This window comes from Corvus moneduloides, chromosome 9, assembly GCF_009650955.1.
Source record: "Corvus moneduloides isolate bCorMon1 chromosome 9, bCorMon1.pri, whole genome shotgun sequence".
NCBI lineage: Eukaryota > Metazoa > Chordata > Aves > Passeriformes > Corvidae > Corvus > Corvus moneduloides.
Window position 1 is genome coordinate 20,632,481 of NC_045484.1, and position 23,959 is coordinate 20,656,439.

Genomic DNA, 23,959 nt, shown 5'->3' on the forward strand with positions numbered 1-23,959 from the left:
AGCTTTCGGCGCGCTCCCCCCGAGCACGATGCCGCGCAGGAATGTGAAAGGCGCGCGCCCGCCGCCATTTTCTCTCTTTCTTGGCAGGCGGCGGCAGCGGCTGGAGCGGCGCTGGGGTGGCCATGGCGGACTATTCCACCGTGCCCCCTCCTGCTGCGGGCGCGCCCGGGGGAGGCGGCGGCGGGGCTGGAGGAGTGAACGATGCCTTTAAAGATGCGCTGCAGAGGGCTAGGCAGGTGTGTGTGTGTGGGGCTCTATCGAATCAATGGGGTCCCGGGGCCTAGAGGCCGCCGTATCAGAGCCGTGGAACAAGGAGCGGGCTGCGCCCTCACCGTGCTCGGCTGTGGAGAGTGGGGGTCCCTCCGCAAGTGTGTGTGTATTGGGGGGAGCTTCGTCCTATCTACACGCCCTCTTTGCGCTACCTGCCCGCTCTGGGCCGCGAGGTATTTGTGGCCCCGCTCCGCCATCGCCCGCGAGCAGCGCCGGGCTCGGCCCGAGGGGATTTGGCGGTGAGAGGAGCGGCAACGCGGGCTCCCTCCCGACGGCGGGGAGGCGAAATCTCGGCGGGCGAGTAGCGGCGCGTTATCGGGCCCGGCCCGGCGGAGGGACAGGAGGGCGGCGGCTCCGCGGGCGGGCCGTGTTGTGGTGCCCGCGGCGCCCGCAGCCTGCTCGGACCGGTTGGGCAGCGCCGCGGCCTGCGGAGCGAGGGCCCTTGCGGAAGCTCTTTATCCCGCAGTTTTATTTGTAGCTTCTGCACCACGGGCAATGTTTTCATCGCTTCTTGGGCGAAATGTTCGCCTCGCTTCTTAATAAGCGGTGGCGGTTTTGGCAGTATTTTATAACCCGGTGTAGTCGGATTTTGAGGTTGTTTAGTCGGTGAGGCGCTGCTGTGAGACACCACAATGTTTCGCGTAGAACGCGTAGAGAAAGAAAATCCTCGTTTAGGAAAAAGTGTTGGTGTTCAAAGGCCAAATTCTCGTTGGTTTTTTTTTTTTAATGGGTGAGGAAAATTTGGGAGGCTCTACTGTTGAAGGATGAGCACAAGTCTTTAAAACAGAAAACCTGTTTTAAAGCATAAGTGCTTTTGGCTTTTAATTATTTAGGGTCATTTTAATGTGCATTATTTAAATCCCTGAAATCTTCTAGAGGACGTGGAATAAATATGGGCCGAATTAATTTTTTTTTCTCGGCTCACATCTGCCTTTTGTTTAGATTGCAGCGAAAATTGGAGGAGATGCTGGCACGTCAATGAATTCAAACGACTACGGTTATGGAGGGCAGAAAAGACCTCTTGAGGATGGAGGTACGCACTCGTTCTTGCTGCATTTATTTTTGTGGAGTATGGCCACTGTGCCAGAAAGACTGCAGGTGGTGTTTTTGTTTGTGGATTCGTGGTTTTTTTTTTTTCCATAGCACAGCATTAAAATACTTCGTTCCCTTCATAGATCATTACATACTTTCTCATCGTCAGTTTAGTGGGAAAGTTTGTTTTAAACCTTTGTGCTCTAACCTGAAGTGAATGTAAGCCTGTTTTACAATATTTTATATGTAGTTTAAATGCTGCAAATAGAAAAATGTATGCTGGGGAAAGGGACAGAAACATTCAGGCTGCAAAATGACTGTGCAGGTGTCATTGAAGTCTTTCATAGTTGCGTGGGATTGATTACCGCTTGTAAATTACAATTAGAGCAGGAAGTGCTCCAGGAGCTTGATTGTTTCATTAACTTTATTACTGCACTGTTTCAAATAAAAGTATTAATGCATTTCATTGTAAAAGCATAGGACTTTAAAAAAACACTGGAAAGTAAATTTTCTACCCTGAAGACACTTCTGTGTTGTCTAATATTTCAGCCTACAGCGTGTGTGAGCCCTGATAAGATCATACTTAAATCTTACGACTTGTTGCAGCTTTTTGGATTTGCCTTACACTGCAGTAAAGTTTTCTCCTGAAACGTGTGTGTCGTCTTCTGTCTCTTACAGAGCAGCCACTTCGAACTTAACAGGGTTTGATATGTTTAATATACACACAAAGTGCTAGCTAAATTACAGGAAGAAATCTCTGAGCTTGCTGAAATGTTCTTATAGGTCTCACAAAAGAGAAATGCCTTTTTTTTCCTTTAAAAGGATTGAAACTCAGTCTACAGAATGTAACTAAGGCTTTATGTCAGGAGCTCTTGTGTCCTACAGTAAAGTTTTTTTTTCTATGAAAGGTGAGGTTTTTAATATACAAAAATGAGCTAATGATGCTTCATATGATATATGTAATGTATTCTTTTTATTTTATGTGTAGATGGCTCTTGGACAAGTCCGAGCAGTACAACACACTGGGAGGGAATGCCCTCTCCTTTTAAAGGCAGGAATTTTTATTTATTACCTGTGTTTAGTATGTAAACATGACATAAACTAGTGGATCTTTCTGGATTGACACAAATATTTCTTGGAATATGTGTCTGAGTTTTTGCTGCACATAAATTATGGTGGTTCATATAGCGTTTATTTTGGGGTGGGAAGGAAGCATCTGAAGTCTTATCTTTTCAGATACAGGTTAATGATGCCTTTTATTTCTCTACTGTACAGAAAGGATTTGGACGATAGTGATGTAGTTGCTTTGAATCTGCTTTTTTTTTTGTGAAGTTTTATGCTATGAAATGCTTGATATTTGGATAGGGATTTCATATCAACATTCAGATTGAGATTGCATTGCCATGTGATACTGTTGTATTTTCAGATGTTTGGTCTAGATTTGTGGTCATTGTCAGAATTTTTTTTTTTAAGTCATTGTTGATTTTTTTATGGATTTGATTTTTTTTTTCTTTTTTACTATAGAAGCATCATTAGCTTGAGCAGCCAACAAAGCTCAACTTTGTTCCTTGTCTTAGTTGGGTTTCAGTGACTGGGTATCTGTGAGCTATCTACATACAGTGCGTTCTGAAAGCTGCCTTTTGTTAAACTGAATAGATACATGGAAAAATCTAACATCTTTTCAGCTATACTAACCAAGTGCTGAGTGTTCGTGAGATTTTTTCTTTTATTCAGATGATCAACTCCCTGAAATTGGAGGAGAAAAAAGAAAGGGGAAAAAAAAAAAGGGGGGGCTAAAATACACTGGAAATTTACAATTCACACTAAAAGGTTTAAGCACTTCTTGAATTTCTTGGCAAAAAAATTTTTAAAAATCTTAATTTTGCAGATCAACCAGATGCTAAGAAAGTTGCTCCCCAGAATGACTGTAAGTAATTTTTATTTTGTTGCCAAAAAAAACCTAAACAAGTGTAACATTGTCAGACCAACAGTTTGAAAGTGTTATGGTAGGTGACACTTCAATAAATGAGATCCAAAAAAATGGCTGGGGATTTATGTCTTGTTGAAGCAGTGGGAGTCAGCTTTGTAAAACTGACAGGGGTGGTAGCAACAGATGAGTCTTTATCATTTTTTAACCTTTTGATAACACCTTTTAAAAGTGAACAAAAATTTGATACAATTGAGTTTTGTTGTCAAGGGAGAAGCTTAATTGTAAATTATACCACTTGTTTGAATTTAATTTTAACAATGTTTGTTTATAGCTTTTGGAAATCAGCTACCACCGATGCATCAGCAGCAAAGGTAAGAGTTAGATTACATCTTATGTAGGATTTTTATTGGAATAAAGTGGTTTCAAGCAATTTTTCTGAAAAAGTGGTATCAACACATGAAGCATTTATTCTGCCTTTGTGTGATCTGTTGAAATTTAGTTTCAGCAAGTCCCAAGTTAGACACTTAAAATGTACCTACATTGCTGTCTCTTCCTTTCTCCACAGCCTAGGCTGTGGATCAAGGTTAATAAAAGGAAAATGTGTTGGCTGGTTTTTACTACTTCAGCATAGGCAGCATAGCTAGAAGTTCGAAGCAGATCTGAAGAGAAAGGGGGTGATGCCATCTTGTAAACAAAAAGCAAACCTGGATGACCTAAGACCAAATAATTCAAACTTTATGTAGAGAATTTCTCACCTGTGTTTGTTACAACTTCATGGTTTTCTTCACTTGTTTCTTACCTAAACAGTCAGATCCAACTATTAATATGCTTTGGACAGTTCTGAGATACCAAAATTTTCAGCATCCTTTGATGGATATAAAGATGAAACTTAAAATGCTACAGTAGCCTTTTCTGTATTGCACATCTGTTAATAAAGAGGGTGAAGGAAAACTTCTGACTGATTTGTATGACACATAAACCTTTTGTGTTGTTTCTGTGTATTGTCACCTTATGTAGAACTGTGCTTGCATAATCACTTCCAAAGGTAGTGGGAGGCAAGTAAGCCAGGGTGATGATGGGGGCAGTAGCTTGCTTTAGTTTAATGGGACAATATGTATAAATGTAATGCTGGTTTGGTCTCTGGATGGTCATTGTCTTTTGTTTAACATTGTAGGTCTGTGATGACAGAGGAGTACAAAGTTCCAGATGGGATGGTTGGATTCAGTAAGTAGTATGGGTGTGTGGTCTTGTAGTACCGTGAGGGATGGTAGCAGATGCTGATAATACAAATAACCTTTCTATATTTTCTTTCTCCAAGTAATTGGCAGAGGCGGAGAGCAGATCTCACGCATACAGCAGGAGTCTGGCTGTAAAATACAGATTGCACCCGGTAACTACTGGGGGGGGGTTAACCTGTCTGTTTGGGGAAATGGAGTGGGCGGTTGGTAGGAAGTCCGGAAGATTGCTCATGGCTTCTAATTGCCTCAACCTTCATTTAAGGTGTAGTTTAATTTTTTTGTACTTATCTCAACTATGATGAGTGAAAGAAATGCAAAATGGGGTACATAGATTATTCTACTTCAGTGAATGTGAAGTTGCAGTAGTTTGTGTATTATGATTAATTTCATAAACTCTTTCTGACTTAACACTACTGATAAATTGGTTTAATTTTATGATTGCAGATAGTGGAGGCCTGCCTGAAAGATCATGTATGCTAACTGGAACACCAGAGTCTGTTCAGTAAGTATTTTTAACTGATGTCAGGACTGTAATCATGATTTTATTCTGATGGCAGCTAACATAACGCATAGTGAATATATACTTGCTTTTGTCCGCTGTTGTGGTGGTAGTTCCAAGTACGAATGTCCTTACTTTGCATGCTGAATCAAGCAGCAGCTTTTGTTCTGAGTTAAGCTTTGTGTGTAACTATAGTGAGGGTCCTTGAGGAGGTAACTTTGTTAAATGTGTTTGGTAAAGGACCACCTTTTGTATTCCAATATTGGGATGGTTTTATTATTTTGCAGTTAGTTTCTTAAGTTATTTTTGCAGATTGATTGAGTTTGCTTCATATTTCTTAGTGATAGTAATCATAATTATTTTGCAGAAACTTTTTAAATTAAGACTTATTTCCAAGCGGGATAGGTGTGGGCAAGTGATACTTGGAGGAATAAGTATTTATAAACGTGTATTTTCTTTCACAGGTCAGCAAAAAGATTACTTGACCAGATAGTTGAAAAGGGAAGACCTGCACCTGGATTTCATCATGGTGATGGACCTGGAAATGCAGTCCAAGAAATTATGATTCCAGCAAGTAAAGCAGGATTAGTTATTGGGAAAGGTGGAGAGACAATTAAACAATTACAGGTATATCTGTATCTTCTTTTAAATATGATAGTACTGAATCTGGATTTGAGTGGGTATTGACCTCCCTTTTGTCAAATAGGAGCGGGCAGGTGTCAAAATGGTCATGATTCAAGATGGTCCACAGAACACTGGTGCAGACAAGCCCCTTAGGATAACTGGAGACCCTTATAAAGTTCAGGTAAGGAGTGCTTCACAATTCAGAGCATTTTCTAATCTGTTCTGATGTTGCAGTACCTAAACAACCTTTCATTCTTCTTTTAGCAAGCCAAGGAAATGGTGCTGGAGTTAATTCGTGATCAAGGTGGCTTTAGAGAGGTGCGCAACGAATATGGGTCAAGAATAGGAGGAAATGAAGGGATAGACGTAAGCATGGTTGAAAAACTTGTTCACTGTATTTTGAGATGTTAACTTTAAAATGTTAAGTGGGGTAATACCAATGAAAGCTTTTAACCAGATTTCAGAAGTGATTATGGCATGTAAGTATTACTCGATCATTTCTGAATTCGCAACACTAAATGATGTGCGGCATTCACTTCGCATTTCCAGCAGTTACAAACAATGTCAAGTAGCTGGAGTTTTTTATCAAATGTGCAAGTAAATTTTATGGCCGAGTATATAATACTATAATGTTACTGAAATTGGACTTTGGCCTTTACAGAAGGATGTTCAAGTCCACCTGTTAATGCAAGTCACAGCCTAGTAACTGTTCATCAGGGGAGAGGCTTAAAGTTTCATCTCTTAGAATTTTAGACACTTCATAAATTCTTTTTTTCTTTTTTTTTTTTTTTATTCTGAGAAGTATAGTATCCACTGGAATTGCTACCACTATGAGAACTTGTAAAACATAGAATCACTTTCTGTTTGATACTTTGGTCCAGTATGTGCTAGGCTTGTGACTTGATATTAAAAAATACCATTTCAAAAAAGCCTGAAGTGGCATTGATCTTGCCCTAGTTTACAATTATAATTAATTCTAACCCTTCCATTGTGTGGATTTTTTGGGAATATCTGTGTCATCAGCATCTTGGTTTGGTTTTTTTTCCCCAGGTTCCAATACCACGATTTGCTGTAGGTATTGTAATTGGAAGAAATGGAGAGATGATAAAAAAGATCCAGAATGATGCTGGTGTTAGGATCCAATTTAAGCCAGGTTTGTAAAACGTTCATAACTCTCTGTGAATTAAGTGTAAATTTACTGAATTGCGTATACTGGAATAGTTCATTTTTATTCCAGATGATGGAACAACTCCCGATAGAATAGCCCAGATCACAGGGCCTCCAGACAGATGTCAGCATGCTGCAGAAATTATTACAGATCTCCTTCGCAGCGTTCAGGTTGGGTAACGTCGTTCAGTTTTTAAAATCTCCTGCCCATGCTTTGGAAAGACCCAAAATTTTCAAAAAGTGTGTATAATTAAAGAAAATAATTTAGTTACGCCATTTGAATCTACTTCAAAGTTTGGTCTGGAATATGAATGTTTACTTCTACAGTTACAGTTTTGCAAGTGACAGTACTGATTCAAAGTCCTGGCATTTCTCTATATGGCTGGTTTTTAGAGCTGCTGCTTGTCTTTTGTGTTGAAAGCTAATATGCTCTGACTTTTGGTTGTAATCAGTGTTTAAAAGCTCATTGTTAGATGAGCCCCACTGCTGCATTTACAGAAGGCAGACAAAAATTACATCTCTGTACATGTGAAACTTTCTGCTTTCTTCTATATCCTTCCTTCATCTTTCATACACAGAATTATACAGAACATATTCTAAAATGTAATTTAGGCCTTCTGTAAAAGGTACTGCTTTAACTACCAAAACTGTCTGAGTAGAGAATCAGTTTTTTCTTAACAAACGATGTCATGTAACCTGTTTGCATTATTTGTTTGCAGTAATTTTATAGCACATGTTCATTTGTTGCTGCTTCTTTTTAGGCTGGTAACCCTGGTGGACCAGGACCTGGTGGTCGAGGAAGGGGTAGAGGCCAAGGCAACTGGAACATGGGGCCTCCTGGTGGATTACAGGAGTTCAATTTTATTGTCCCTACTGGCAAAACTGGATTAATCATTGGAAAAGGCAATATATCTTATATATGTACATTTATATGTTATTTTAAAACCACTCAGCTTTTCTGTTTGGACAAATGCCATGCTACAGAGGCGTGTGATTAGCATGATGCTAATAATGCAGATGTTGTATGTTCAATCCCTGTATGGGCCTTTCACATAAGAGTTGGACTCCATCATCTTTGTGGGTCCCTTCCAACTCAGAGTATTTTGTGATTCTGTCATTTTTAAAAAATTTTTAATTGCTAAATTACCTCTGTTTTGAAGACTTTGGGTATACTAATGGTACATATAACTTTTCTGGATCCTGTAGGAGGAGGAGCCAGTTCAGGGAATTTAACTTTCTGGTTTTGGTGCACTGCAAGAAATTGTGGACTTAAATAGCATGTCAGCCTCTGTGGGGCTTTTTTGTCATTTGGGCTTCCTTCCCTTTATAGGGAGGTTGGGTTTTAAGTGTATTTACTAATAACCATGCGTGTCAGTTGTTACTCATGTCTGATATTAAATGTTGACATGAATGGAAAAAAACAGACAAGGTTGTCGGAATTCTTTGCTGTTGTTTCTGAGTGACATTTTTGTGGTCTTTAAAATAAAAAAATAACTTGTTTTACTAATTTATTGCCATTAAATCTCTATATTACACTGAAGAGTTTTTTTTTTAATTGCTAGAATGTTCTTGATTGGCTTTTAAGAATAGGTGCCTTTTCATGTCTTTTCAGCTTCCGCGCAGTTGACTTTCTCTGATTCGAATCAGTATTTTTTGCTTTAATGCAAGTCATAACAACTCTATGTTGCATTGTAGGTGGTGAAACTATTAAAAGTATAAGCCAACAGTCTGGTGCTAGAATAGAACTTCAAAGAAATCCTCCACCTAATGCGGATCCGAACATGAAGATGTTTACTATCCGTGGAACACCCCAGCAAATAGATTATGCACGACAACTAATAGAAGAAAAGATTGGAGTGAGTGTATAACTGCTTTTTTGTTTACTATTGGAGCTAAATAGAGGTGAAAGCAAGTCTCCTTTGTGGATGCTTCTCTATCCTTTCACTTCCCAGATAATCAGATAATAAATTGATAATAATGGCTATCTGAATTTAAAGTACTATAAACATAACAAAATCTTGAAATGGAAACAGTTGATCTCTTCAACATCCTATGGTGTGTTCTTGATAATGCCAGTTTTGTGCATATGAGAAATTTGATACATTCACAGAATATTAGATATCAGTGATACTAAATTGTGTGTTTTGCTTTTCAGTCTCAGTATATTTGGGTAAAGTTCTAATCCAAGTTACGCCTTCGGTTCCACTGCACTTTCGTTTGCATATGTGGGCATGTAATCAAATTCACTAGTGGCTTTTTGTTCCTGGTCTTACAAGCAGTTTTAGTTAGTCAGATTTAGGTGTATTGATTTATTTTATAACCGATAATGTTGTTAGTGTGGGGCTTTTAGTGCAACTTGTGGAAAAATCCATGGGTTTTTTGTAAAATCCTTCACTTCCTCAAGACGGGACTGAAATAAATGCAGTCTTTTAGTTGTTATTACTGCCACAGCTGCCTTTAACTGTAACTAGTCCTAAGCTTAATCAAACTCTAAAAAGCCTGTTTTCTGCAGGTAACTGTCTTTATTTAAAACCAATCAAACCTGTTAGACGATTCACTTAGAGTGTTCAGATAAATGTTTTTAAATTTTTGAAAAATTGAGAACCTCAAGGTGTATTTTTATGTCTGTGCTACCTTTGTTACAGGGTCCGGTGAATCCATTGGGTCCACCTGTTCCCCATGGTCCCCATGGTGTTGTTCCTGGCCCGCATGGACCTCCTGGGCCACCAGGTCCTGGTGCTCCCATGGGACCATATAATCCAGCTCCTTATAATCCAGGCCCTCCTGGTCCTGCGCCTCAGTAAGTATTGCTTCAGCTGACTTCCTTCTTTGTAAGGTGACCCTGGGACCGGCTTTCACTGTGTGTGTATGACTTGGTCTTTTGCAGTGGTCCTCCAGCTCCATATGCTCCACAGGGATGGGGAAATGCTTATCCGCACTGGCAGCCACCTAACCCACCAGATCCAGGTAAGAAATGCACAGCTGTACTGTAGGGTGGGTATGTTTCAAGTACATCCATTCTGTCCTTACAAGTATATGCATTATACAGTTCACTTGTGTTACACTCATAAAGCTGAAAAACTCCTATTTTTCTGGATTTTTCTTCACTGATTGTCATTTTACTTATGTTTTGCATTTTACCTATGTGGCTTGTGAGATGTTGAAAGTTAATTGTTACAGTTGGAATATGCTTTTTTACAAGTGTTATTGATACTGCATCCCTATTTATGATACTTTTTGCAAGTCTTGGTTCACTGATTTTGTGCAGTTCAGTTTTCTTACAATTGATGTTTTTGCTAAAGTTCTTTATTGAGGATGTCTTTTTTTTCTCTAGTAGTAGATGACTTCTGATTTTAAACAGTCTTCACTGCTCTGTCTTTTTACAGTTAATGCTATAATGTTTCTAGGTTTTGTTCTATTAGAATTACTTTTAAGAGTCTGATATACACAAATGTATTTTGTTGAGTCCTTTTTGAGGGCTAAAACCTTGGTAATTTGCTGTTAATACAGTAAAACTAGTTAGGGTTGTGTATTTTGAGCTTTTGCTTTTAATAGTTTTGTATATTCTTCTGAAACCCGTCTTTGTAGAATCTGTTTCTTCTATTTCTGTTTATCTTTGTCAAGACTGGGAGTTCTTACTTAATTACAACTTCCAAAGTTGTAGTATCCTGCTTTTCTTTAAGTTTACATCCTTTGGTTGGACTAGAGGATATGGGGAAATGGAACATCAGCCACAGAAGGCATGGTAAGGCTAGATGCTTGAGTCTGTTGCACCTCATTTGTTTGAGGTTGAGTTTTCTCAGAACTTGAGCCAAAAGATCTCAATATCATTTTTGTTATAAATGACAAATATTTTCTGATAGTCACTCATCCTGACATAGGATCCATTAGTGGAGAAGGGGACTATATGTATGTGTCAGGTTGTATCTTTGCAAAGAACCATTGCTGGGTTTAGTTCCCAAACTTCCATGCAAGGTAGTTCTGCATGTATTCAGTTCAGTATTTAAAAATGCCTGCTGACATTATTTAGAAGTAGAATAATTCAAAGTGACTTGGTCTCAGCATAGCAAAACCACTATTAAAATGTTACAGCCTTTTTCACACCACCTTCTTTATTATTTTATGAAGTTACTTATCTACACAAAGGCTGTGTAAGAAAAAATGGCAAATACTCCCTTGATGTCATCCTGATGATTCTGTAACTGCTTTTTTGATAAATACTTCTCTTAAAAATCTAATGAAGTTGTCATATATGCAGTTGAAGTTGGTGTTTCTTTTGACTGGCATTTCTTTGGATTAATTTTCTACAGTTTTCTCTTAGTTACTCACTCCAGTGTAACAAATGGGTTATTTTAGTATTTTTTTCAGAGGTGCTTTCTCCAGACCTGTGCTTGCCCTTGTCACATGAAAGTGGAGCTAGTTACTACAGTCAGATTTCTTTGGAAATTTAATGAATCCAGCTCTGTGTTCTTCTACTCTAGAGAAGTAGCTAAGGGGAAGGAGATGGGGAATTGAGCAATGGCTTATTTGATATTTGCAGGTAACCTTAGAATATAGTCTGTGTTAGTTTAAATCCACTATTATTGATGGAAGCAGTGTAATTTAAAACAGGAAGTAGTGTGTTAACATTTTTTTCTGTATTCTGATACTGTGTGCATTTGAAGTGGTTACATCTGACTTGTCACAGGATTTCATTTAGCATTAATTTGTTGTTGTGGGTTTCTTCTTGAATGTCTTTTTCAAGGGATTTCTTCATCTTCCATTATTCACTGCCCTACCTGTTTCCTGTTTAGGGAGGATTATATTTCCGTTCCCATGTACAGTTATTCTAAAGTATCAGTTGTCTTCATATCCTTTTGTGAAATTCTCTCCTCAGTTGGCTGCATTTCTTTGCAGATACTTTTACTCTTTTAAGACTGCAAATACTGTTTGCAAATATATGCTGGTTGTGTAAAACATACTATGTTCTCTAATAATAGATTTTCAGGTATTGTGGATTGCCAATCTGGTAATGTAATCAATCTGTGACTCAGCAAGAATAATCCATTCCTAAAGGCTATATGTGAAAAACAGAGAAATAAAACTCTAGGAAACAGCATCATTGGCCTGCCTAGATGTAGATAAAAATAAGGAACCATGGAGATAGATGCAGAAGATGCAACTGTTTCTATTTTTTTTTATACTAAAAAGCTGTAAGTAAACAGTGATGCTTAATAGCCATGTATGGGGATTCAGGTTCCTAAAATGCTGTGTGTTTCTCTATTTTACTGTTACCTTAAAGTTAAACTGACAAGCATTGCAAATGCCTAGTAAGTCTTGTATTCTTCTGTTTCAGAAATATGTATTTGGCACGCCTCCTCCACCGTTGCCAGTGTCATTAGCGTGAGGTTCTAACAAAAGTAAAACCCTGAAATTGTTTGGTGCTAGAATGATTCATTGCTGTTTCCATTTATTAACATGACTGTTTAAATAAACTTGAAAAATCTGTTTCTGTTTATCACACGTAAGATTAATAAGTGGCGTTGTAATAGAAAGGGTTCTAAAATTATTTTATCTCACCAGCTTTATGAAAGTACACTTTGTACAGTACATTAGTCTGAAACCTGATCAAAAGTTTATGCTAGAAAGAAAGAATACTTAAAGGATGTACATGGATATTTTGTTGAGATGGATTTTTCTTTGGAGGAAAATAAGAATGCCTAGGACAGGATTAATTGAGGACAGCATTCTGTTCATAGTAGTACTATTATAAATGTTTATATTCTGTTTTCATAGGTAAGCCAGGAACAGATCCCAATTCAGCAGCGTGGGCAGCTTATTATGCTCACTATTATCAGCAGCAAGCACAGCCACCACCTGCAGCCCCTCCTGGTGGACCAGCTACAACACAAACTAATGGACAAGGTAGCTATTGAGTGAAATGGACATATTTCTCGTTGCTGGAGGTGTAAATACCCCATTATTTTTTATTGTTGTCTTCATATATGGGGTAAACTTATTTTAGGTAGCTGGTTTTCTTGGGAAACTATTGCTTATAGCCTTCAATATTGCTTTTATTAATTTCAGCAGTAATGAGAGTAATGTATTTAAGAGAATTTTGCTGCAACATGGGCTGACTTAACGACTACATAGAGCAGTCATAAATAAAAATGTAATGAGCTAAGCTGTTGATTGCCATTTGCTTAAATGGTCACATTACTTCCAGTGGGTTTAGGACAATTACAGTTGTGGTATTTAGTTGTGTTATTTTAATTTTTGTGCCTGGCTGAGGCTTACCACTTGAATTTTGGTGTTTCGTATTGCTAGTGGTATGCACTTCCTGAATCTTGAAAACATGTCTTTTTCACTAGTAGTATATTTGTGCTTGTACCACAAAGGTTTATAGTGTCAGATTTGAGTGATGTCATGTGGGACCATTACTGAAAATTTCTGTTGATTATTTGGATTATACATGAAACAAACCCCAGTAGTTTAGTTTGACTGTTTTTAATATAATTCAGGAGATCAGCCAAATCCAGCACCAGCAGGGCAGGTTGACTATACCAAGGCCTGGGAGGAGTACTACAAAAAAATGGGTAAGTGTGCAGGGGGTTTTTTTGTTGTTTTTTTTCTCTTCCATATTCACAGTGGAATGTTTTAGGAGACTTGCATATTTTGCTGGATGAGATGGGGTTTTTACCCCAAAAAAATAAAAATCCACAGTCACATGTGTTCTGAATCAAATACTGCTGAGAAACAGACTTCAATTTTGTGTTGTTTTTAGGGATTTCATGGTACTGAGGGTAGTAATCAGCTTTACAAAAATGCTTCAAACTTAAGGAGATGTCTTTGATTGTTGGGAAGCAACATCTTTTAAATATTTCAATCTGAGTGTTTAAAAGTATATTTCCCAAGTTTTGAAGTTCAGCTTTGATCTCCTTTATGTAGCTGTTGTTTTTAGAGTTTGATAGTTGTTTCCCAATTCTCTTCAGATTACATATAATTTTCTTTTCTTGTAACTTGTTTTCTGTGTTTCAGGTTACTAAAGTATCATAATTAGCTTCCATTTATACTGTGCCCTTTTTTAAATAGCATTTGCTTTGCAGCACTTGAGCTGTGTTTAAACTGCAGGTTACATGTTGTTGGTAGCTTTTTTTATAAAAATGAAATGAATAGGCTGGTTAAGTTGATTATTTCATTGTTTTCTTTATAAGGAAAGAGTGTGTGAATTTTATGTACTGGCAGAAGGTGCCATTACTGTTTAAATCATGGTGATGTCGTGTAGGTCATGTTCTGTCCATGGTGTCCGGCTGTGGACCACCGTAGGTGGTGGAGCTCTGGATACTGGGCCCCAGTGGGCTTAGGAATGCCAGTGCTTTCCCAGATATCTCTGACCAGAAATACAGCAACATCCTGTTAGGGATGCGTCTTTGTTTGCATGGGAGGGTTTGGTGGCTGTTTTGCCATCTTCCAACTGCACTCAGTTTTCTCATGGAATATTAAAAGCAGTCAGATTTAAGATTAATAACATGCTTAATTCCTCTTACTAACCTTCCACTGTATTGGTAATTAGTTGCCAAGACATAACTACCTTTATTCTTTATTTTGGCACAGCATAAGTGATGAATTGAACAGAAAATATATAATGATTATTTAGTTCAATAATAGTGTATCAGACTAAAACAGTTACAACTCCCAAACATAAGATTTTTAAGATGATAGGCCTTTCCATTTTTCTTCTTCCTGCTTCATTTAGCTATTTCTTCTCAATTCACTGTCTGTTAGTTTTGCTCACATTTTAAAATGCAAAGTTGTGGGTGGTTTTTACTGTTTTTTAAATAATGTAATTTGTTGGCAGGGGCTCAGCCATCTTTCTAATTTGCTATCTTGGAAAGGGAAGTCTGGCTTGCACTAGTCTTGCACTTGCTCAGATTAACTAATAGCTAGTTATAAGGTGCTAGGATAGAGTTTATGGGAACAATTTCAAAGAGGAATGTGAGCCAAAAAAATACATTGGGAGATAAAAATAGTTGCTCTTAAAATGCAAAATGTAAAAAGTGCCAAGACAATCAACTAAGAGGAAAAACACAAGGTCAGTTCTCATCTTAATTTCTTTTTCTAGTTTGGATTGAGTTCTTTGCCTGAAGGAGAGTTCTTGTGGCTGGACCTATATAACTTGACTGTGTAAATCATGAGAACTTTCTGCTGCAGAATCTTGATGTGGTAGATAGCATTTCTCTTAGAAAAGAGGAATTCAGTTGGATGTAATGCTAAATGGTGGTGATTTTCCCCACCTCGGTAACTATGTTAAGAAGCAGTGGAAGATCTGATGGGCAGGAAGGTTGTCCAACAGCAAGTTCATGGGCTCTCCAGGCTCTCCAGTACCATTTGTACTGTAATTTTCTGTCCCCATTAACTTGTGCCAAAGGATGGGAATTACAAGTCCTCTTTGATGACTGAGATTTTTCACAGCACAGATAATTTCACTAAACTTTGTTAGAGAGAACTGAACTGAAATTCAGAGTTGTTGAGCCCAACCAGTTCTGCTGTTTTGCTGATTTTGCTATTGAAAACTCTTTTGATAATCCTTGTGGCAAGCCTCTGAGGGTAAACAGTACTGAGCTGAACAAGTTTCCTGTGATATTGCAATTGGTGTTTTGAATTTTCTCACACTTAGTCAAGTATGAGTGATCTGAAAATGATAAAACACTCCTGAATATGCCCATCCAAACAGTGTTTTCAAAGTGGCTTCCTTCTGGTGTGATATGACTCTGCTAATCACAGAGAACACTTCACTGTATTTTTTAGTGAACAGTGACTTGAAAGTGAACCTGTTTTCTGACTCAGAAATACAGTGGCAAAGTCCATCTCCTTTTTCAGACCCTTGTTTCAGGGGCTACTCCTTTGAGTAGCAAATACTCCAAAAAGTCTCTTATGGATAACAGTTCCCTTTAAACATGAAGACATTTTTTAGTAAATGATCTGTATGCCACTATTGAAATTAGAAAATTTATTGTTTAAAAGTCATTCCCATATACTGTGGGCTTGACATACAGTTAAAGGATTCCATAATAAAATAGTGGAAGTGTTTTTAAAAGATTGCTCAGCATTGTAGTGGGAAAGAAGAAACAAAACAGTTTGCTCTTACTAGAATCACTCTTGATAATGTTGAACGGTAAAATCTGCTGGTGTTTCCTTTCTCAGCCCTCCTTAAACAGGTGTTCTGTGTTTCTCATATTTACCAGTCTTATCCGTAAGTGTTCCCTTTGAATTTTGATATTAACAAGCAGGTGCAGCTTCTACACTGAAGGGAAGCTTTGACTAAATTGCTGAATTCCATGTGTAAGTTCAGAACTACTTGCAATTAGGGAAATGGTGCACCTAAAATACCCATTTCAGGACAGAAGTCCAGTTTGACATCTTTGAGTAGATGTTAAATTTTCTATATTTGATTTATTACTTGAATTTCAGTGCTGCCTTGACATAGTTGGCTAAATGTCCAAAGGTTCTTGGGTCATAATGTGCAAAAAAAATCCCTTTTCTTTGACGTTCAGTTGTGTTGACAATAATTTGTACGTACAGTTATTATCTCAAAGTAATGGTGAACTTGGGAAGAGAGTATCCTTGGATAATTTGTAACCATATTAAAGATAATTTTTATTAAAATAACTGATCAGAAGTGTAAATTGTAAGTTGTAATTCACCACATTTTTAAAGTTGTAAAATGTGATTACAGCTCTAAAGCATTGAAGAAATTTAAGTTTTTGTAGAAATTCCTTTACTGTATAAGCTCAAATAAAGATGGATGGACTTCCAGAGCTTACCTACAGTGTAAGTAGAAAAACTAAGTTGTAAAGGCAGTTGGAAAATGGAAGGTTGTATTTCAATGGCTTCCAGGCTAGTGCTTTGCCAAATACTCACATTCTCTGCTTACAAGTCATGTTTTTGAGAGGATTAGAAGACTATACATGTGTAGGAGTAGTGTGAAATAGTTAGGATTCTTTATGTGAGTTTTCTTTGTTAAAGTATTTTCAAAAAACCCAACCAGACAAAATCAACCTTCTGTCTGACATCCTAGAAAACACTTCATTAGAATTTTTGATATTCGTGTTTCTCAGAAGGTTGCTCAGTGGTTTTGTATTCTAGTAAAAGGTGAGGTGGTTTCAGGTAGGATTGAAAACTTCCAGCCCTCATCCAGTGGAAGCTGCCCCATTTTGTTCATAGCAGAAGAGACAGTTGGGTGCACAAGGAATTGTACAGGGGGCAGACTTGCATTTTGCTTGGGTTTATTTCCTGCAGGGTGATGGGATGTGGTGGTTTGTTTTTGTTGGGTTTGGGTTTTTTTTTTTTTTCTAGTATCTTAGAAAAAGCTTGCAGAGGTGGTGGTTTTTAGTAGTATCCTAATTCTGACTTTTGATTTGAAAAATAATGGATTAAGAATGTAAATCAAAGTGTCATAGCAGAGTAATAAAAGTTCTGGTTTGGAAGTTCAGGAAACTTCAAATGAAGCACTAAGTATAAAACCCTTCTGTCTGGGTGCCTGCGATGTTTAGTGCTTAGAGTGTGTTACTTTGCTTAGAGTCCTGTACATTTTGTAGTGGTAACTGCAAAAACACCTCTCAGAAATTATAAAGAAGGTTGTGGTACTAAGAGGGCTGTACTTGATGTTTCTGAAGTTGGGGGGGAAAAGGAAGTAAAGATGTCTGTGACAAATCTCCTGTGGAAGAACAGCATGACTGAACGGTTGGTGGTAATTTTCTTTGATTGTTTTGCTTGGTTTTTTAATAAGCTGAAGAGTCCTTGTGTATCAGTCTGTCACTGTTAGGGATTTTAGTCTGTCAGTTGATTTTGTTGAAAGGAGCAGTAATTCTGAGCTGTCTGAGAGAGTGTGTTTGCACACGCTCTTGTTTGTAGAGGATTGGAACTTCTGCGAGGTGTGGAAGCAGGTTTTAGGACTGTGGTGGAGTAAAGGTTTACAAAAATTACTGCCTTTTTGAAAAATATAACCTGCAATAACCTTGTAATTGCACAAAGGATGCCAGAATTGGGGAAGTGTATGAACTGGCATCTGCTGAGCTAATGAATGCAGTCTGTGAAATAAGATAAAATTAGTCTAGGTGTGGATTACAAAGTGTTTTGCCTCTTGGTGTGTATTCAAATACTGCTGTATTAATCATGTTTAAAGCCTGCTGTTTAGGTCAGCAGGCTTTAAACATGATTCGTTATTATGAATCAAAAGGCAGAAAAAACTGTCTTCATTGTTCCTCAGTTTTGATTTACATGGGAATCACTACATTAAAATAATAGAATGAGTGTTCAGGCTGAAAAAGCCCACCACAAGTTTATTCAAAAGCCTTGGAGGTATATTGCTAGGTGATGTTTGTCAGGTGCTGAGATCTTGACGTTTTCTCATTTCTATTGCAACAACAAAGCTGTGTAATTGTAATTACTTGCAGGTCAAGCTGTTCCTGCCCCTGCTGGGGCTCCTCCGGGCGGTCAGCCAGATTACAGCGCAGCGTGGGCTGAGTACTACAGGCAGCAGGCAGCATACTACGCTCAGACAAGTCCACAGGGAATGCCACAGCATCCTCCAGCACCACAGGTACAGTCTTAAAGTGGTTTTTGCCTGGCTTCTGTCTCAGTGGTTGTAGATATTTTTTTGCATGTCTCCTGCTTTGTTCCTTTGGAGTATGCATCTTTTTTTCTAGCAAAATAGCTATCAGAATAATTAGTAGATGACTGTTTACCTGATAACTTGAGTTCTGTATCTATCCATATGTTTGGTGATTGTTTTTTTTTTTTTAAAAAGAAGAAAAACTTTCTCCTCCCAGGGTTTTGAAAATCATGCAAGAAGCCACCACCATTTACATTAACCAATTTTTCTTTCTTAAAGGCTTCACTCCTGAGTTAGCTCAATTTAAAGGATTTTCTTTAACTTTTTGTGTATCTCTTATGTATCTCTTCTGCACAGGGCCAATAATAAGAAGTGGACAATACAGTATTTGCTTCATTGTGTGGGGGAAAAAAACCTTTGTTAAATGTATGGATGCAGACGCCTTGATGAAGATCTTAATTTTGGTTAAAAAAATAGTGTTTTTGAAAATGTACAAAATATCTATCACTACTGATAGGAGGTAATATTTCTGTGTAGAAATGAAAAAAATGGTTTGTTTTTAGTATTAGTGTAGATGTACACATTCCAGCAAATGTATTTGCAATTATGTGGTCAATGCTTTGTGATATAAATGTACTTTTTCAATGTATACTTTATCACTTTTAAAATGCCTGTTTTGTGCTTTACAATAAATAATATGAAACCTCCTGTGTCGGTAAGTTGGATATGTGGGTATATGCAGAATTATAGGATTGATTTGCAACGCTGAATCAAGGTACCTGTACACAAATGAGTTGGGTTTTTTTCCCCCCCCCCCCCCATAAACTTTGTTGAGTTTAAAATCTTGTGATTAGCATGTTTTTCCCCTCTTGCAGAATAGCTGTAGAAGGAGGATCTCTTTCATTCATTGTATTTTGCTGCCTAGCACCAGTAATCTTGATACCGTAATTTTCTTTCTACTTGATTAAAACTGCATGTGTTTAAGAAGATGATCTTTTGGCATACTTCCATTGCATTAACAGTGAAATTTCCTTTTATACATGACCACTGTTTCAGACCTGTGCAGCTGCTATAACAGATAACTTTTGTTTTTAATTGAGTACTTCAAAACTGTTCCTGCATAATTATTTTATGGATTTTTTCAGACTAGTTATAAAACTTGAAAGTGTAATGTGCTTAAGCCTTCAGTTTAAAGTAGTCCACTTCAAAATTCAGTGTAGAAAAGTAAATGTGGTAATGCATAGTAGTTACAAAAATTGCATCTGTCCTTAAAACGCTGTTTTGTTTGAGTGGTGGGACTGGTTGAGAACTTCCTGCAGAGCAGATATCTTCTCTTTTTGTAAATATTCAAGTATTTGAATCAACTGATTATTTTTTTATATATACTTGAAACTTCTTATTGCTCTAATGCTCATACTAAAAAGCTGATTCTCTTGAAATCCTGTGTTTGCTCTTTGCATATTTATTGGCTCTTTGCATATATTAGACTACATGCACTACAGTCTGTCTTGCCATTGTCTGTTGAAGTGCAGGTTTGATCCAGCCAGTATAGAACTAGCTCTATAGGGGTGAGGAGGACTGTGCTGTGTATCATCCTTGATTGTTCCTTCAAGGAGCATTGCACTGTAAGTACATCAGAATGACAAATTGATGAACTGCAACAGTATCTTTTTGTCAATGTTCCACATAATGCAAATGCTGTACTTGTGTGATATTATGTTGGAATACAGTGCTGGTATCTTAGGAAATCGTAATTGCTTCTTAATTCAGCAACGTAGGTTTGCTTATATATACATACACATAATCTGAGTTTTGTGGGTAAGTATTCCTGAAACTTTTAGCAATAGCTAAAGAAAATCATGTTTCTGTTTATCTGAGTAAGAGTTTTTTTCATTAGTACTCCTGAGACAGCTGTCATTCAGTGTTTTAAAGTATGCATATCGTAACATTGAAGTCCTTGGAACCACTTGTTAGACAGAGTTGTCTTTGTCTTCAGATAGTTTGCGGATATGTAGTGATGTAGGTATGTTTTAAATAATTCTATGACTGTTAATTGCTTTAATTTTTGGAACACCGTGTTGTTGCTTTGAGAACAAATTTTTTTAGGGTGGCTGCACAGAGAAGTAAAAGTTAAGGCTTGAAAACTGAAGTAGTTTTTTCAGGTAATCAGCAATGTATGTATTGTGCTGTAGAAATAGAAGGAATTATTTTTATCCCTTTTAAAATTAGGACTTATGCTGGTAGCTTGCAAAAGGCTAGGACAGTATTTGCTATCTTTAGTGTAGGGTATTAAGTTTAATAGTTCAGGTATTTTGCATGGTATTTTGTAGATAACCTTACAGAATGGTGCATTTATTATGTACTAAACTGAGCAAAATTAAATTCACTGGATTCTTTATCATTCACAAAATGGAGGCTGTTGATTTTGATTCATTTTAAGGTATAAAATCTTTATTAATTGCAAACAGTGCAATTATTTATACTTCACAGTGCCTTCCCAGACCTTCCACCTTAGGTTCTGCTGCAAAAAAGCAACAGGTAAGCACAACCTAAGGAAGTATATAAATTAATATATTTCAGTACATTAATGTTGTCCCTGTGAGATCTTTGTGGTTGTGTATTGAAAAGCAATCTGCTGCTTCCCCAAATGCATTGTTACTCACGGTTCCATTTGAGTGGAAAATCATAAGTTTTTAAACAACTGTTTCTATTTCTAGGTAAATATGTATTTTTCCTTTTTCTTTTTTTTTAAGAGAAGATTATTAGATTGCAGTAATTGAACTTGATCAGAATAAGTAATTTTTGTTATTTTACCTCACATAGATAATTGTTGCAATTAAAGAATCAAACGCTTTCAAATATGCAGGAATTGCTTCGGTTAGAAATGTCAACAGCCTTCACAAATGTTTTTTTATACTAGGGCACTATTCCCACTTAAACCATAAGACCTAAATGTAAAGAATGACTTCTTGTTGTTATCACTGAACTTGATAACTTGTCTTACAGTTATAGTGTGTTAGTGGAATCTTTAGATAACTTAGTTTGCTTATTCATACTTGACATGGTAGGAGAAGAGATTTTGGAGTTTGACATGAGTATGTTTTAACTGAAAAAGCATGAGCACCAGTTAAATCTTAACAGTACAGCAAATAATATTTTATCGCTATAGCAGTCAGTGTGTCCTGTTTCTTGATACTTTTAACTGAATTGCTGAATATTTTGATAGTATAAAATGTTAAATGTCTTACAGATGATCTGGTACAGGTTTTTGTTCTGAGCTTTTCTTGTTGGTTTTTTTTAGCTTAACATAAAGCAGCATCTATTTGGTTTTTTTGTTCATTATTCTGTTTCTGAAATGTGCTGCTCCTCTTTCAAAAGTCCTGCTTATCTGTACATCAAAGAAAAATATTCAAAAATACTGCCTTCATTTTCACACACAGTGCTGAAGATGCTGCAAGCACCAAATCATAGCTCATAGAATCAGGTCCTGAGATAGTTACTACCAGTAAAGAGGAATCCTTTGAGTGTATGCCATTGGTGAGCCGATGAGCATGGACCATAGAAGGGCTCCATGTAGAAGGTAAAATTGGCAAAAGCATAACAGATTTGAAATGTATCCCATACATAATGATGTAGGGTATAATTTTTGTTTTGATCACTCTTCATTCTTTTAAGTATTCTTTGTTTGACCATAAATGTTCCATAATCTGTTAAGTTTTTTAAACTGTGATTTAATAATATAAACCATATATTTTACTTTATATTCTTCTAAACAGCCAAGCTAATTTTTGAACTGAATTAATAGTTGTGCTTCAGTTTCTCAAGCCACTTAGTATTTCATCTGTAGCTTAACATGTAACTTCATTTTTGACATGAGAAAAGGGTAGGTTTGTGCCATTTGGATTTTGATACTATGAATTTAGTGTGGGGGTGAGTCATTTGTTCACTTCCTTTTTACATGGTACTTTTTCCTTCAACTGTTACTCCTAAAATATCCTGAACAGTCTTTCAATTGTTAATTTAGCCTGTGGGAGGAGATAAGAGAAGAAAAAGCAGTGTATTGGGATGTTGCTAGTGTGTGGAAGGTGAGATGTTCTTGTGTGTGTAGCACTTGAGGTGTATTGGCTTCCAGCTTTCTCACTGCGGGGCTTACAGGCATGCTGATTTGTGCAGAGCATAGTGTTTATTTTCCAACTCTGTTTCCAAACTCGTAGATCCTGGGCCAACAGTAGATTATTGGAGTTACCCCAGTAGCCAGAAGGTAACAGGTCTTCCATAGAAATGCAGTGAACTTTTCCAAAAGGTGTCTTGAAATGCTTCCTGCTTACCCCACCCTCACCCCTTAGTGTCCCACAGGGAATGTGAAGAGTAAGAGAAGTTTTGAAGGGAAGCATAATGTTCCAAGTAGGAAAAGCATTTTCTTATGCTTTCTGCAGGCTATACTTCACTAGGACATGGAATAAAATACCAGGTGGATATTTTTTAGTGTAGCTAAATTGTAAGTCATCTGTTTCACTTGTCCAGGCAGACAGGATCACGATTCACTTGCACAGCCTATCTTGAAGTATTTCATCTTTTTACTAGTGGTGTTTTATTGGATGGTAGAAACTGTTTCTCCCCTGTTCTCTTCGGAAGTAATTCTTAAGTTTTCCATTGCATGCTAAAAGCTTTTCCATTTTGCTTTTTTTTCTGGAAGTGGGGGGAGGAAGGGAGGACTGGGCTTTTCAGAAAGCATACAATTGACAGGATTCCCTCTTCCCTAGTAATAGCTTATGAAACTCTTGTGTATGCACAAATATTTCTCTTGCGTGCATGTGAAATGCCTTTTCGTCCTGAGAAAAGTGTTCTCTGCAGAAACTACCCGTGTGTAAACAGAAGATTGGCTTTAAAAGGCAACTGTGATGGGAACAGTGTCTTAGGGAGATGCAGCTTGGACTTGAGGTAAATTGAATGCTTTACAAAAATGTGGTTTTGAGCTTGCATTGACATTGTATGTAATATGGGTACACATTAACTGTATAATGGTTTTTGTATGGTTTTTCTCAATAAATGTAAACTGATGAATAATAATAGCAATGGTTTTGTCTTTTTTTGCTCCTATCCCTGCCTTTGTTATTTTGAAATAACAGCTTCAGAGGAAAAATATTGTAGCAACCTGTACTTTGTGAATGAATATCACCCAGAAGAAATTAAGTAAAATATTTATATGGTTATTAGGGTAAATACTAGTTCAAAGCATCATGCAGCTTGTTGCCATTTTTTTATTGAGGCAGAAGAGTGACTTTGAGTAGGTAACAGTACAAAGAAAATCAGCAGATTTAACCACAGGAAGATTTCTTTCTGAAAAGACTGCATACATTTAACTTACTGCAGCTTAGCTTGCCTTTATGTCAAGGCCTATACACATGTACTTTAATTTAAAATGTGACTATTTTTTTGTAAAGTTACTCCTCCGGAAGCTTAATCTGAATGGTTCAGATGGTGTTAGCAGAGTGACATGAATGTTGATGTCAGGAGGTGTTAGAGAAAAATAGTAGCCTTAAGAAGACAGTGTTTAGAGATGTGGCAGTAAATTTACTGCGTTAAGATTGAGAAAACAGGCACTT

General features: G+C 37.3%; 1 protein-coding gene across 14 annotated transcripts in view; it reads left to right on the top strand.

The window, feature by feature from the left end:
- Positions 1 to 17: 17 nt before the first annotated feature.
- FUBP1 (far upstream element binding protein 1) overlaps positions 18 to 23,959 on the top strand; it is a 39,469-nt gene continuing 15,527 nt past the window's right edge. For 2 of the 14 annotated variants that reach the window (XR_004241865.1, XM_032118507.1), the window contains exons 1-21: positions 37 to 236; positions 1,213 to 1,303; positions 2,291 to 2,353; positions 3,191 to 3,229; positions 3,564 to 3,603; positions 4,407 to 4,456; positions 4,551 to 4,622; positions 4,915 to 4,972; positions 5,434 to 5,596; positions 5,676 to 5,774; positions 5,858 to 5,959; positions 6,644 to 6,746; positions 6,831 to 6,931; positions 7,522 to 7,663; positions 8,456 to 8,616; positions 9,406 to 9,560; positions 9,648 to 9,727; positions 12,536 to 12,664; positions 13,261 to 13,335; positions 18,196 to 18,341; positions 20,844 to 20,891. Coding sequence is in view for 9 of the 14 variants with exons in the window: in XM_032118507.1 (XP_031974398.1) it covers positions 123 to 236; positions 1,213 to 1,303; positions 2,291 to 2,353; positions 3,191 to 3,229; positions 3,564 to 3,603; positions 4,407 to 4,456; positions 4,551 to 4,622; positions 4,915 to 4,972; positions 5,434 to 5,596; positions 5,676 to 5,774; positions 5,858 to 5,959; positions 6,644 to 6,746; positions 6,831 to 6,931; positions 7,522 to 7,663; positions 8,456 to 8,616; positions 9,406 to 9,560; positions 9,648 to 9,727; positions 12,536 to 12,664; positions 13,261 to 13,335; positions 18,196 to 18,341; positions 20,844 to 20,891 (2,031 nt within the window). In the remaining 5 variants the exon portion in view is untranslated. Of the gene's footprint in view, positions 237 to 1,212; positions 1,304 to 2,290; positions 2,354 to 3,190; positions 3,230 to 3,563; positions 3,604 to 4,406; positions 4,457 to 4,550; positions 4,623 to 4,914; positions 4,973 to 5,433; positions 5,597 to 5,675; positions 5,775 to 5,857; positions 5,960 to 6,643; positions 6,747 to 6,830; positions 6,932 to 7,521; positions 7,664 to 8,455; positions 8,617 to 9,405; positions 9,561 to 9,647; positions 9,728 to 12,535; positions 12,665 to 13,260; positions 13,336 to 18,195; positions 18,342 to 18,710; positions 23,426 to 23,959 lie in introns of those variants that run through there. The other 12 variants (XR_004241869.1, XR_004241867.1, XM_032118508.1 and 9 more) reach the window with 12 other exon arrangements.